The sequence below is a fragment of the Cygnus atratus genome, chromosome 1, assembly GCF_013377495.2.
Source record: "Cygnus atratus isolate AKBS03 ecotype Queensland, Australia chromosome 1, CAtr_DNAZoo_HiC_assembly, whole genome shotgun sequence".
NCBI classification, from domain to species: Eukaryota; Metazoa; Chordata; class Aves; order Anseriformes; family Anatidae; genus Cygnus; species Cygnus atratus.
Window position 1 is genome coordinate 15,458,963 of NC_066362.1, and position 15,045 is coordinate 15,474,007.

General features: G+C 46.0%; 1 protein-coding gene across 1 annotated transcript in view; it reads right to left on the reverse strand.

Annotated features, from left to right (window-relative positions):
* Window positions 1-10,131: 10,131 nt before the first annotated feature.
* The window catches only part of LRRK2 (leucine rich repeat kinase 2), a 71,362-nt gene continuing 66,448 nt past the window's right edge, over window positions 10,132-15,045 (reverse strand). Inside the window, 2 exon segments of the mRNA XM_035549273.2 lie at window positions 10,132-11,940; window positions 13,838-13,912. Of these exon segments, the coding sequence (XP_035405166.1) occupies window positions 11,819-11,940; window positions 13,838-13,912 (197 nt within the window). The 3' untranslated portion in view covers window positions 10,132-11,818.

The window sequence follows — 15,045 nt, forward strand, 5'->3', positions numbered from 1 at the left end:
TGAAGAAATTTAACCTTTGTAAGGTGTATTCATAGCATGTCTTGCAGACTACTGTGGCAGCCCTGTTCCTCTCAGCTGTGTTTCCGGGCAAAAGCTCTGTCCTGCTTTCAGCAGGGAATGGTTTGGGTTTTGCCCTGCTGCTGTCTTTTCTCTCCTGGGAAACGGTGCCTTAATTTCCAAGAGAAAGTGGGGAAGGAACGTGAGCAGGTATTTCTCAAGTAACCCTGTTGGTTTTAGGGCTCATTTGATTGTGAGCTGAAATAGGGAGTAAATTCATGTAATGGTAGTAAATAACGTCTGCATGCCGAGTGATGTGCTGCGTTCCCTGCATCGTGGGAGCGCGACACGAGCGGGCTGTGCTGGGGTGCGTGCAGGCAGGCGGTGTGACGGGGAAGCCACGGAGGTTCCTGCGACAGCCTCCTGCTGTGTCTTGTGGCTATAGCTGGAGAGCCGGGGGTCGCTCCGTCCTTCTCACCACCTTCTGTGGCGTGATGTGCCTGTTGCAGGACAGGCGGTGAAATGCGAGTAGAGTGGGCGTAAGAATGGAGAAGGAAACTTCCCTTCCTTGGGCTCCTTCCGTTCTTTGTCTCTGGCTTTCCTAGCAGATGTTTTGGGACTTGCTGGCATGGAACTGAGGAGGATGAATTCATGCTCAGGGGTAGAGATGAATCGAGATGAATTCATGCTCAGTAGTAGAAGAGGGATTGTGTTAACCTAAGTAGGAGATTTTCTTAAAATAAATAAATAAAACAACACTCCCCTTGAAATTCTCATACTAGAAATGTCGGAGTAATTTCAACTTAAAATTCAACTCTTCCCATCTCGAAAAGCACCCGCCTGGGTTCCTGCAGTGTCTCTGCAGCCACTGGCTCTGCCCTGGGTGCCTCCTGTTCTCAGGAGGTGGCTCACGGAGATCCTCCCTCTGAGCTCTTCAAGGACCGATGTGACGAGCTGAGCTCTGAGCAGTCAGCACCATTGCTTAGGAACTGTCAGAGGCAGACACACATTTGGGATAAATTCGGCAGTGATTAACCGTACGGACAGAAGCGAGGTCAGGGAGTCAGCCTGTGCCTTGTCGTTCGGCCGTTCAGTTCTGTGTGAGAGGATGCGGCTCCAGGGGTGCCCTGTATAATATATTGCCCACGCTACTTAAAGCAGGAGGAGTGTGATCACATTGATCACATCTCTGATATTGATGTTAAAATTAATAAACCAAGGTGGTTAATTAAACCATGTTAATAAACACTTGGTTAATGTAAGACGTGTCTGGTGTTTTGGACTTGGTGGTAGTCTCTTGTTTAGAGAAAATGTCCTTGTCTGCATGTACAGCTGATGTCGAGTTGCTAACGCTTCTCGAAGCCCTACGGGACTCTGCCTGCTGCTTCCCGTGCCCTAGCAAAGGCTTGGCGCTGCAGGTCAGCGTTCTGAGGTGCTTCATCTTTCTCCTCTGCCATGGCTCGGTGTCCTTTCCCAAGCATCTCTAGTTCCTCCTGGCACAGGAGCAGGGCAGCGTCACCTTCTCCTGTCTTTCTAGATGAGTCTTCTGTGAGTCTGAGGTGCTTTGGTAAGCAGAGGTTTCCCTTTTCCGCCCTTACAAGACAATTTTGCTGAGGGAGCAAGCTTTCAGCTCTGCCATAGAGCAACTTCTCCACTACTCAATTTTACCCATTTTAACTGTGGGGGGCAGTGGCACGGCTTTCTGAGTCCAGTGGCAGAGGTCTTGTGCATCCCCACAGTGTGTGCAGGCCTGCTCTTCCCTTCAGGATGCGGAGACACGGGCACTTCTGGAGGTGCCTCGCTCCTTGTGCTGCTGCCTTTCTGCTACTGGCAATGAAACGATGCCGGCTTCCTGCTTTGCTCAGTTCTTGAGCCTGCTGCAATTATTTAATACCAAGCAGCTGATGCAGAAGTTGTTTGTTGCTGGCTAAGAAGTTCTCCGGTGTAATGGTGAGAAATTGGAGGTGGCCAGAAGAAACTGTAAGCGATTCACTCCCACTGAGAAGATTGTTGGCTCTCTACCTGGGAGAGGTATGGCTTAAAGTTTTGCCTCCTTGCAGCTCTCTCTGTGTTTTAATTCCACCTTACAGTCCCCATACACAAAGTAACTTCCTCCTCCTCCCTGCAGTAGCCCTTCTTTGATCCTTGATTGTGGATTCTGATCACTGTAAATGGGCAAGACCCCGACTTGGCAGTCTCACGCATTGTCGGGTGCATCAAGAGCTGCGGAGGCTTCTCTCCGCCTTCTGTGCGCGCTCAATGAATAGGAGTTACGCTTTGTGTAAGGATGCTGCGTGCAGCCTACTGCTGTCCGATAGCTGCAGCTGGACCTTGGGGCTGCGTGAGCATTTGTTGAGTTGTTGCTGTGCACAAGCTTTGTGACTATTTCCTCTCCCCAGCAATCTCCTGCAAGAACTGACAAGAGTGCAAGAGCATCTTCTGGGCCAGTCGCAGTCACTACTCCCGTAGCGATGCTCCTGGTGGTTCATTTTCTGTGCAGGGTTCTGGAAGCGAGCGTCACCTCTTGTCCTGCACCTCGCTCCAGGTTGTCCTCTGGTGTGACCTGGGTGGTGCCGAGGCTGCCCCGAGCTCCGCAGTGCTGCCGGAGCTGAAGGTGTGTGGCAGGACTTTCAGCCCGTTTCCAGGACTTCCACCAGAATTCCTGCTCCTGTGTTAGCCCCCCAGGGAGGTGGTTTCTATTTTTGTAATTCTCAGTAGCGCTGTGCTGGAATTGTTGGTGTCGCTCCAGGTAAATAGAGAGCTAGCAGAGTGTCAGCCTCTGTAAAAGCGCTTATTCTGCAGTGACAAGATAGCTCCGCTCCTGGTCCTGTCCTTAGTTTGCCCAGTGGATGTTGGTGTGGAAGTCTGATGGAAAATTTCCAAAATTACATGAAAATAGGAAGGAAGCGGTGAAATGCTGTGCTGACAGCAGCGGGGGCCCTCACCGGCAGGGATGGACACAGCCGTGCTGAGTTCAGGGGGTGATGCTGGCTGACCCGAAGTGCGTGGTGTTTTTGTTCTGCCCTCCCAAGGTCTCGATCAAAGCCCTGCTATGGACAAAAAGGAAGCGCTGCTGTGTCAGGACTTCAGCTGAGGCCTGATCACCTGCTCTGGGTGCTTTAACTGTGAAAATCCTGCCCTGGCTGCCCAGTGCAGGGGCACCTTGGGTGCTGATGCTGGCTGGTGCAGGGGCTGGGGAGGAGATCGACCTGGGCACAAAGGGAGGGCATCCTGAGTGTCCTTGAGGTGGCAAACAGAGCAGTGGCATGGGGTGTGCTCCCTTCTTCTGCTGTGCGGCTCAAGCCACAGCTGCTCTCTTACGCGTGCTGTCTGCAGCTGCTTCGGTCTGCTTCCCAGAGGCCCCAGAACTGAACTGCTGGCTCATAATTCATTAAAGCACAAACTGATGTTGGGCGGCAGCATCACAGCTTGCCTTCTGTGGGGGAGGGCTGAAGGCAAACGAAAGCCTTCTGGCTTCCACATGAAAAGATTCTAGCAAAATCTGGTCTTGTGGCTTTTTTTTTTTTTTGACATGTAGAGGGAGAGATGCTCAAAGTGTGAGGTCCAGTCATTTGAAGTGTGAAACAGAGATAAGTTTGGCTTGAGCTGGGGAGAAACCTGGTGTTGGGGGCAAGAGGCAATTGCAAACGGGTGCCTGGCAGGCTCTGGGTGAGCAGAGGCCCTGCAGGCAGCCGTGCTCAGGTCTCCACTGTCCCAGGAAGAAGCTGTTGTTTCAGCTTTGCTGTGCCAACACCAGAGGTGTTGTGGGCTGTAGTCTCCAGCCAGGAGCCTCACCATGGACAAGGCAAGTTGGGCAAGACTGTGCAGATTGCCTGTCTGTGCCCTTATCTACAGGCTTGGATTTGTGGAGGCCAGAGGCTTTCTGAGCTCCTCCAGGAAGGACCATCCCTGCTCATCTCCAGGACCAAGGCCACCAGCATCCTGTAAGCAGATGTCTCCCCCCATACCCTGAGACCCTGTCTGCATCTGCCTTTTCCAAGGGCTCCTCTCAGTGCCAGTGCCACCGAGAAGTGACATGGCTTGCAAAACCACCCACCTTGGGTATTCCTCTTTTTTCTTTTTTCCAGCTTCAGCTATGGGGACTTCAGGCTTTTCCAGCAGGACTCAGTGCTCTGCACAGTTGTGATGCTGGACCAGAGAGTTGCACTTCTTAGCCCCTGCAGAGCTCAGGTGTTTGCGTCCCCTCCTGGATTTAGCTGTAATACCTGGGAATTGAATTTTTTTTTAATTATTATTTGCAAGGAAAACAAAAGAAAGCATGAATGTGTTGTGAGGTTTTCTGTGATTTGCAGAACGCTCAGCTCATACAATTATTATGAAGGGGGGGGGGGAAGAGGTGAATTTTGATGCATGGAAAATATTTGAGAATTACTAATTACCAAAGCTTAATTATCTGGCTAGCAGTTAGTTATTAAGAGCAAGTGTGACCAACTGTGGTAGTTGAGCCTGGTTGCCTCCGCCCAGCTGGGGATGCTGTTGCTCTGCTGCTTCAGCCAGGGGCAGGGGCTCTGCAGAAGGGTTTTCCTTTTAGGTTCAGAAATCTACCTTTCAAAGTCAGACCTCTTCGAAGTGCTATCAAACTCATTGAACCTTGTGCAATGCAATTTAACAGCTTCCTTTGAGATACACCAGCTGCCTAAACCCGACAGTGTTAGAGTAACGCAGAAAGAGTTGCGGCTGCAGCAGTCCATGGCCGTCGGGCAGGAGGGAACATCTCCCTTTACCTGGCCAGCAGCACCATGAGCAGCTGGAGCTCTGAAGGAAGACCAAGAGCCCTTCTTCCCAGAGAAGTCTGGCTGGGACAAGGTGGAGAAGGGCCAGCCCTGCTCTAAGCATCCAAGGTAGAGGGCTTAAAAATGGCAATGTTCGCATGGCTTTATGCAAGCGCTCAGCAGGAAATGCTTACAGTAATATAACAGAGCTAGTGTGTGTAATTAGCTTCCCCAGACGTTTGTGTAAGGGCTTGCCCAAGCCTGGCAGGATTTAGGGGTGTTTTCTGGCTTTGGACCCCACTTTTGCTGCTGTCCCAGCCCCGAGGAGAGGCCTGGGGCAGGTGCCCAGCAGCTGGGGACATGATGGGCCCATTTCACAAGATGGCTGCCGCCTCACTCTGCTGCTGTGATGATTGCCCTTTGTAGCCCAGATCCCTGTCAGCCCCCAGGGAGGAACGTGCAGGGATATATCCCCGTCCCCACACCAACAGCACCATCTTGGGATGTAGGCACTGGTGGGGGATGATGACAGGAGCTACTATTTTTTTGCTTCCCTGTGCCCCCAATCCCAGCCCATTGCACAGGGGGAGGTGGCTGGGTTGATGTCCAACATTTACTGAGGAAAAATCAGGTGTTTTTTCTGATCTTCCATCCTTGTTTTGGGCTGCTGCAGCCTGTTGAGCCGCTGTGTGTCAGCAGGCAGTAATTGGAACGGGCAGAGGAGCCGAGGAGGCCGAGGGGCTGGGGTCAGCCATGGGGGCACCACCACCACACGTCTTCCAGGAGCTTCACCACGGGAAGCTGCCCCAACCCTCTGCTGAGCCAGCTGCACGCTACCTCTGCTACGGCAGGTGCTCTGCAGCTATTACGTATTTACTGTGACGTTTGAAGGTGACAGCGTGAAACCAACTGTTTTCTAAGCCTCTTGGCCTTAGCTCCTTTGCTTTAAGGCTTCAGTTGCAAAGCCTGGGAGCGCTGCCCAGCCCTGCTGGGGAGCGGTGAGGGCGAGCAGATGCCTTCAAGGTGACTGCAGAGATGTCAAGGCAATGAAAAGCAGCAGGACCAAGCACTAATGTACCAAAGTTCATTTATTTGCAGCTCAGTTGTTCTCTACCACGATCCTGCGTGGGCAGAGCTTGGCAGGAGCTGTCAAAATGCAGGGCAGGAGAAGAGGGGGCGATGCCGGAGGTCTGGGTCACTGCGCTCCTGGCACTGTCGGGGACCCAGTGCCTGTGGGCGAGCCCAGAGCCTGTCCTTCAAGTCCGTGATGTGATGTCCTGCTGCAGGAGGGCAGGTGGGAGCTGTCGCACGCTGCAGCCAGGGCAGTCAAGCTGGGGCTGCGTGCCCTTGCCTGGGAATCTTTCTTCTCTTTGTCATTGGCTTCTCTTTTTCTTCTCCTGTTGTGTGCTTCCAGACTGCAAAATGGTTTCTGTGCTGCTCCTCCAGCTGTTAGCAGGGTCAAATCCCACCACAGCAAAAAGCTCTGCACGTCTCCCAAGTGTATGTCCATGGCATCTGATAGCGGCACCGTGAGGTGGCGTGGGACAAGCACAGCAAAAGGCAGATAAACAAAAGGTGAGGAAAAGGCAAAACAATGGAATTGCCACAAAAAATCTTTCATTTCTTTCCCCTTTTCTATCCATTTTGACTTTTCAGGTCACTAACACTAATGGGCTGTGTTGGAAGTGAATAGTCACAAACACAAGAGATGTAACATTTATGTATTTAATTAAAGTTTCTGCTCTCTAATTACTGACAACCTTTGTAGGGATTGACAGCAGAGTTTAACAAACGTGACTGTAATCTGTTGCTGCCTTCTCAGGCAGCAAGAAAATCAAAGCAGTGCAGAGAAAAAGGAAAAAAAACAAAAGCCTTAACTTGCTTTTATTATTGGTTTTAGCAGAGTTGTAGTAGGCTAGTCTTAAAAAAAAAAAAAGTTTTATAGCTATGTCAGTATATTGTAATGTTTAATAACTTTCAAAAATATTTCCAGTTTACTGCCTCAGTATAAATAAACGGTAGATACCAGGAACCATAAATTCATCACAGTGTACTCTGCAGGCAAAAAAAACCCCAACCAATCAAACAAAAAAAAAAACAACTCGTAATTTGATCATTCTTGTAATTCTGTTATTTAATCGAACAGGAACTAGTTTGTGTTGAAGAGTCTTACCAACATCTGTGCACATATGGGCACTGCTGTCTTCATACAGTAGGCGTACAGCCCATAAATATCGAGAACAAATTCTTGAAGGCTAACACTGGAAATTTTGCTTGCATTTACTTCTAAATCTTTGCTAAACCAAGTTTCACTTTGCTAATACAACAGCACTCGTTTGTGCTTTTTTCTTAAAAATCATGGATTTAAAAATACAAATATGCAATAAGTATGACTCTCAGATCTCACCTTGCTGTGTCAGTGTACTTACAAACTAACTAAATTGTTAAAAGGATGCGCACCCATCTAACTAAACAAAGTGATTTGGTAAAGTCACAAAAGGGCTGCAGTGGACAGCCAATACATGTGAACTTTTTTTTTACACGTGTTGAAATGCCTTGGAGAAGGTTTTATTTAAAAGACAGCAGATAAGTAGTCTTGGGATGAGTTCATAATACGGCTGCAGAACTAATTCAGACAGAAAAAACAGTAACTACTAATTCTGAGCAGAAAAATTCATCCTCTTAAGCCAAGTAATGGAAGTTGTCTTCAGATTTTTGATGACTGACAGGCCAGGAAAAAAATAACGAGGAATTGTTTGTAAAATTCTCTAACTGAAGTCTGATAGGAAAATATGAATGTCATCTTTTACTCGCTCACTTCTCCATTTGCTCGGCCCGTAAGTTTTTTTTTTTTTCCTTTTCTTACTACTTTCTGATGCCTCTTGTATCTGAAGAGTTTATCATAACGTAGATTGTCTCATTAGCTCTGGGTACATGTCTGTGTAATGTTCCCGATACCCCATCTGGACTCTTCTTGGATCCCTCTAGGGGTAACTGTGCCTGCTGCTTCCCTAAAGTGCCTGTATACCAACGCGCGAAGCATGGGAAATTAACAGGATGAGCTCAAGATCTGTGTACGGTTGTGGGGCCACGATCTCATCGTGATCATGGAGACGTGGTGGGACAGCTTGCATGACTGGAAGTGGAGGGCTATGTCCTCTTTAGGAAGGACAGTAGCATCAAGATCCTGGGCACTGGTTCTCACGGGGGACTTTAATTATCCAGACAGCTGTTGGGTAAGCAACTCGGCCAGGCACACGCAGTCCAAACGGTTTCTACAATACATTGAAGATAATTTTCTGACGCAGGTGGTGGAGCTGGGCAACATTCAAGCAGCACTTCTTCCAAGCTGGGGATCGGTGCATCCTGAAGAATAGGAAACTGGGGAAGAGGGGCAGGAGACCTGCGTGGATGAGCAAGGAGCTCATCGACAAGATCAAAAGGAAGAGGAAGGTCTATGAAATGTGGAAAAATGGACCCTACCCCTTGGGAGGAGTATAGGAGTGTTCTCAGGGCCTGCAGGGAGGAAGGCGAAAGCCCACCTGGAGATGAAGCTGGCAAAGGAGATAAAGGGTAATAAGTTTTCTTTTTTTTTTTTAAGTATGTAAACAGTAAAAGGAAGACTAGGGATAATGTGGGTCCCCTGCTGAACGAGGGGGGGTGCCCTGATAACGGGGGATGCCGAGAAGGTGGAGATACTGAATGCTTTCTTTGCTTTGGTCTTTGCCTCAAAGACTGCCCCCCAGGACTCCTGGACCACAGAGGGAGGAGAAAGCATCTGGGAAGCGGAGATCTCCCCTCCGTTTGACGAGGGAGTGGTTTGGGAGTATCTGAGTGGAATCAATGCACATGAATCCATGGGCCCCGATGGGATGCATCCACGTGTGCCGAGGGAGCTGGCGGAGGTGATCGCCGAACCACTCTCTATCATCTTTGAAAGGTCTTGGAGAACAGGAGAGGTGTCTGAAGACTGGAGGATAGCCAGTGTCACTCCGGTCTTCAAGAAGGGCAAGAAGGAGGATCTGGGAAACTACAGGCCAGTCTGTCTCACCTCTGTTCCTGGAAAGGTGTTGGAACAGCTTGTTCTGGATGCTATTTCCAAGCAAAAGGAAGAGAAGAAGGTTATGAGGAGTAGTCAGCATGGATTCACTAAGGGGAAGTTGTGCTCGACCAACCTCGTTGCCTTCTATGATGGCATCACCAGCTGGGTAGACGGGGGAGAGCAGTGGATGTCATCTACCTTGACTTTAGCATACTGTCTCCCTCGACTCCTGCTAGCAAAGCTGAGAGTGTGGGATAGTTGAGTGGACAGTAAAGTGGGTTAAGAACTGATGAGGGAATAGTGTCCAACCTCAGCAAGTACACCGATGACACGAAGCTGGGAGGAGTGGCTGACACACCAGAAGGCTGTGCTGCCATTCAGCAAGACCTGGACCAGCTGGAGAGATGGGCAGGAAGAAACCAAATGAGGTTTAACAAGAGCAAGTGTAGAGTCCTGCACCTGAGAAGGAACAACTGCATGTATCAGTACAGGCTGGGGGATGACCTGCTGGAGGGGAGCTCTGTGGAGAAGGACCTGGGGATCCTGGTGGATGACAGGTTGGCCATGAGCCAGCAGTGTGCCCTGGTGGCCAAGAAGGCCAAGGGGATCCTGGGCCAAGGGGATCCTGGCATGCATTCAAAGGAGCGTGGCCAGCAGGTCAAGGGAGGTGATTCTCCCCCTCTGCTCTGCCCTGGTCAGGCCTCACCTGGAGTACTGTGTCCAGTTCTGGGCTCCCCGGTACAAAAAAGACAGGGGTCTCCTGGAGACAGTCCAGCGGAGGGCCACAAAGATGATACAGGGCCTGGAGCATCTTCCCTATGAAGAAAGGGTGAGAGACCTGGGCCTGTTCAGCCTGGAGAAAAGAAGACTGAGAGGGGATCTCATCAATGTGTATAAATACCTGAGGTGTGGGAGACAGAGGGATTTGGCCAACCTCTTTTCAGTGGTTTGTGGGGACAGGACAAGGGGCAATGGCCACAAGATGGATCACAGGAAGTTCCGCACCAACATGCGAAAGAACTTCTTCACAGTGAGGGTGACGGAGCACTGGGACAGGCTGCCCAGGGAGGTTGTGGAGTCTCCTTCTCTGGAGATATTCAAGGCCCGTCTGGACGCCTCCCTGGGCAGCCTGCTCTAGGGAACCTGCTTTGGCAAGGGGGTTGGACCTGATGATCTCTGGAGGTCCCTTCCAACCCCTACAGTTCTGTGATTCTGATGTAAGGGATTAAGCTCAACAAAAGCTGCACACAAAAGCTCCTCCCTGGAAATTCAGCAATGAGAAAGTAAACGATGTTATTAACAAAGCAGGGTTTTAATAAACAGGTATAAGAGTTACATGTCAAAATGATTTATAAATAAACATAATCACATTACATATATTGTCTTTTTAAAAAAGTATTGATTATACAATAATATATATTTTCTGAGTTATAAAATTCCATATAAATAGCAAATTATTCTCAGTATGAAGAATACAAGAATACATTAAATACAAACAAACAAAACAAAACCGGGGTATATCTCTGAAAGGAATCCTGAGTGCAGTACACACGCAACCACAGGCAGAAAACAGAACAAGGGATGCAGTGGTTGGCTACAATAATGCTCTTGTCCCAGTATACAAATTCTCCAAAACTGTAAAATTGGAACTGAGAACCTCCTGGTGGCGCTAACCCTTGTTCAGCTCCATAGAAATAAACTCAGGAGTGGCTCTGGGTACCGATTGAGATTTCAGGAGCACCCTATAGGTTGTTTTGGTATCACAATAAGAAAATGAGCTCTGTCTTCTGATGGACAGAAAGAAGGCACTTAGAGCAGGTCAGTGAAGGCTGTAAGCAGCAGCTTGGACTAATAGCCAGGGAACGGTGAGATACATCTCCTGAATGAAGACGTGTGGCAACAAATTCTGGTGGAGTTACACACAAGAGGTAGCTAATTCTTACACTCCTCAAGGTTTCACTGCTTACTGCCAAAATAATGATATAAATTAAAGCAAGACTAAATCAAAGCTCTGTTTTTTTTTTTTTTTTTTTTTCCCCAGACTGAGATAAGCAAACAAGCACGTCCTACTAAGGACTAGCAGTCAAGATGCAGCAGCGTGCTTCTTTCTTTGTGGTACAAGTTGTAGCAGCATTTAGATCAAGCGTTTTCACTGTCTGGTTTCTCTTGGCATTTATATCTGTACAACAGACATATACGACTAGTAATGTTCAGGGCTATGTGACTACATCACTTGGACCAAGGCAGAGTGCAGTACTGCAAGAGGATGCCAACTTGCAGAAGCTGGTCTGTACCTCTAATGTATTTAAATGCTGAATTCCGAAAAATCTTATTTTATTATTATTAAAATTATTATTAATAATTTTATTTTTTTAGTATACTTTTTTTTCTGATCACAATGAAAAATGTCAATTATTCATGGAATTATTCATTATTATTCAGCGATGCCTCACTTCTGCCGGTTGTTTTCACAAGCAGTAATGCAGCCACGATATGCTCCCTTAAACACTGCTATTTATATAAAATAGCATGTTTTCTTTCACATGCCCAAGGTCATGAGCTCTGACTTACTAAGAAAATATGAATCATCAGAGAAAACTCACACATGCAAACTGCAATAAGCACACAGAGGCTTAGATTCTGCTCCTTATTACAGCATCAACTCAACAGAGAAAATGAAGTAAACAAGAGCCATTTACAGGCTCCTGGCTTATTACCAGTTTAACGGGGATCGAAAACCGGATGAACAAAGTTACCCTGAAGCTGAGCCATAGTTGCCCAGAACAGGATTATTTAACAAGTAAACAGACACGTGACAACACTTCTTCAGTTTCTTAAATTCTCAACTATTTTCTGTCCTTTGAAACATTACGGAATAACAACCTTCTTTCTACTTGGTATACCATGATTTGGGAAGATCCTGTCCCATAGCACTTTTTTTGCTGGTTTTGGGTTAAAAAGCCCAGCAACAAGATGCAGTAAATATTGCACAGTAAGTTAGGATAGCAGTCTAGAAAAGAGAATAGCACTTGCAGTGTGTTTTTTTTCAGTCCAAAGGAAAGCTCTTCATTTTTTCTGCTAGTTCCTGTCTCATTTCTATATGTTTTTTCAGGTTTTGCACTTCATGGGGGAGGTTAATGTCCCACACTGACAAACAGGATTGTAATTCTGAAAAAAAAAGAAAAGAAAATGGCAACTGTGATAATTATTATTGCGTAATTAGAAGTGGTTTTGCTTATCTGCTCTTTTTTTAATTACTCATAAATTGCCTCTCTGAGGCACAGTGTTTAGGACCTGGAGGCCAAGTTGTGTGACACCTTATGTGTGAGGTGATGAAGATACATGTTACAAGCCATTTCTACTTGCACAATAGTTTGGATTCCAGTTCCTAAACCATTTAAAAGCACTTCAAAAAACATTTCTGGTGCCTGTGGACTATACGGTGGTTACCTGAGCTACAGCCAATGCTAGTATTGAGGTGCCTGCATAAAATTTCGTCTTGATTTTCCTGAGCAGATATATGCTAAATGCTTACAAGACTCAAAACCCATTCACTATAAACCAGAAATGAAAATTGATTTCATAAGGTAGTAAGTATACTGAAAAAAGGTCACTTCTTCAATCTCCACTCAAGCAAACACCTCTCTTTTCCTGGAGAAACATTACTTTTAATGGAAAATTGAGAACACTTACACGAGCAGGGGCTCACAAACTAAGGCCCTGAAGGTTCCTGAGAGTCTGATTACTCTTTGTATAATGAATGGCATTCTTAAACACAATTAGAAAGCTAAAAAGGCAATAGGTGCTCTTATGGTAACAATCAGGGACTATCATAATGTAAAAAACGCAGCTGTGTCTGATTCTTATTTTAGTCCAGTCAGCTCACCTACACTTGCCACCTTTAACTTTATACTATTACTGCCCCATTACCAAGAAACTCAGAAACTGGGATCAGAGAAAGGTGAAGAAGAGCATCAATCAGAGCACAAATGTAACCGTACTAAGAAAAAAAAAAAACACAAAGATGATTTCATATCTTCCTATTCCAGCACTTCCCCATCCTAATTGTCAGGAAGCTCTTCCTGGTGCCCGAACTAAATCTCCCTTATTGTAACAGAAACTGCTTAGTTTTTATCCTACCCACAGGGAATATGTTGAAGTGTTTATTCCCTTCCTCTTTATTTACACATTTGAAGCCTATCATCACGTCTTTTCTATGCTTGCTTTATATTAACCACTTTGTCTTCAGCATTTCCCCGTGGGTTGCATTTCACTCCTCTGGGCTATTCCTAACAGTTCAGATCATTCGGCAGGGTCCCAGATGGAAACGCTCCTCCAGCAGAGGCTTCACCAGAGCTCAGCAGAGCACAGGAATTCACACATCTTAGAGAAGCCACTTTTCTACTGGTGTGAGAAGGTGTTTGCCTCTTCTGCAGGAACATGATGCTGTTGGCTCACGTTCAGCCAGTGATCAATTATAAACCTTTTGTTGCAGCATTGCTGTTTAAGCTGACCATTTCCTCATGTTGGTACAACAGATCACTCCTAATTAAGTAAAAGGTCTTGCATCTGTCCTTACGGAACTGTATCCTATTTCCTTTGGGACCATTTATTCTATTTGTCAAGGTTATTTCAAATGCTAATCCTGTCCTCCATTGTGGCTTCTTTTAAGCTGAGTGTTGTCTGCTAATCTGAAAAGCAAATTCACTGTTCCTTCCTCCACATCATTCATGAAAACATTGAGTATTCCTGGCTTAGCACAAACCCCTCTGGAAATTCATTCGATACATTCTCCGATTAGACAAGCACTATTACTCTTTAACTACAGTTTTCCAGCAAATTACATGCCCTTCAAAGAGTAGCTTCATCCGATCCATTTTTGGAAGTTACTGTTAGTTTGTATGGAGCCCAGAAATGCACCAGACTACAAAAACTAGTGACAATATTTTGCTAACACTGTATCAAATGTTGATCACCACCTCTCCAAACGTATCTCAGTGGGTAGTCAAGCATAATAGTGTCTACTCCACTAATAATATAAATTAATAAAACACAGTTCAGCTACCTTTGTGAGATTTGTCGTCTTCGGTGTCCCTCTTATACCAGTATCCCAAAACCAGCACCACATTCTTCAGACTCCCTTTTTCAAAGAAATAAAATGTCACATTTTAATTTTCATGGGAACTTTGTCATTTAAGGAAGAAAGAGTAGCTTACGTGATGCCATTAACAGGATAAAACCCAGAGTTTTTCTCTTTATTCATAGTCAGTAACCATGAAAAAAAGGACACAAAAACAATACAGTTCACGTCTCCATTTAATTTAGGGGTTTGCCAGAGTTCAAAGCTGTAACCACCGGATCAGTCGGCCAGCCTGTTGAACAAGCCTAAAAACAAAGCACCCTATTATTTACCACATGCAGAGGTAGCAAAGGCATGGAAAACAGATGTCACAGCGAAGGGATAGGTTGCGAATGAAGTCCCAATCCACAGCAGAAGCAGAAAGTGCCAGCAGTCAGTCTGGTTATAAAAAACAAACAAACAAAACAACCAAGAATGATACAAACTAATTAAAAGTGTTCTGAAGTAACAATAGCACATAGGTAGGGAAGGAGTGTTAGTAGGGATGTAGAAATGGGGATGGGTCATAATAAGGTAAATACCAAATAACACAAAAAAAACAGAGTGGGAAGACAAAAGTGGATGGATCACGGAGGGCTGGTGGGAACCCCGTGCATCTTCCCTGATCAGATGTTTCATCACTTTAATTTTTTCTGCAACCAGCTCTAGCCATACTCTGTACCAAACAGATTGGAACTTGAGTACAATGTTTCTTACTCAGACTAGGGTCCTTGCTTTGAAAACTCTAAATTTCCCCTTGCAAAATGAACTATACATATATTTACACGTTAATCATTCTCTACATATGATGTCTTGTCTATTATATGTCAATTGTTAGGTGAGAGAATTAGAAAAAGACATTATATTCATACACAAACTACTGATAAAATTGATGTCTCAACATCTGGCAATCTCTTTTCCCTAAAGCATTTACATTTGATTGACGTTATGTGTTTTAATCTCAAAATGAAACTTTTTAATGCAAAAATGTTTCCCTCTATCTTATCTCATAGACGCAGTGTGTTACTACTGAAGACGTGTTCAGCAGCCTCTGTGCCATCTTCAGTAATTCTGTGAATATACCAGTGGAACCAAAGCCTGAATTTAGGAAAAAAAAAAACCACAACTCTTATAAATAATTGCCGGGAGAAAAT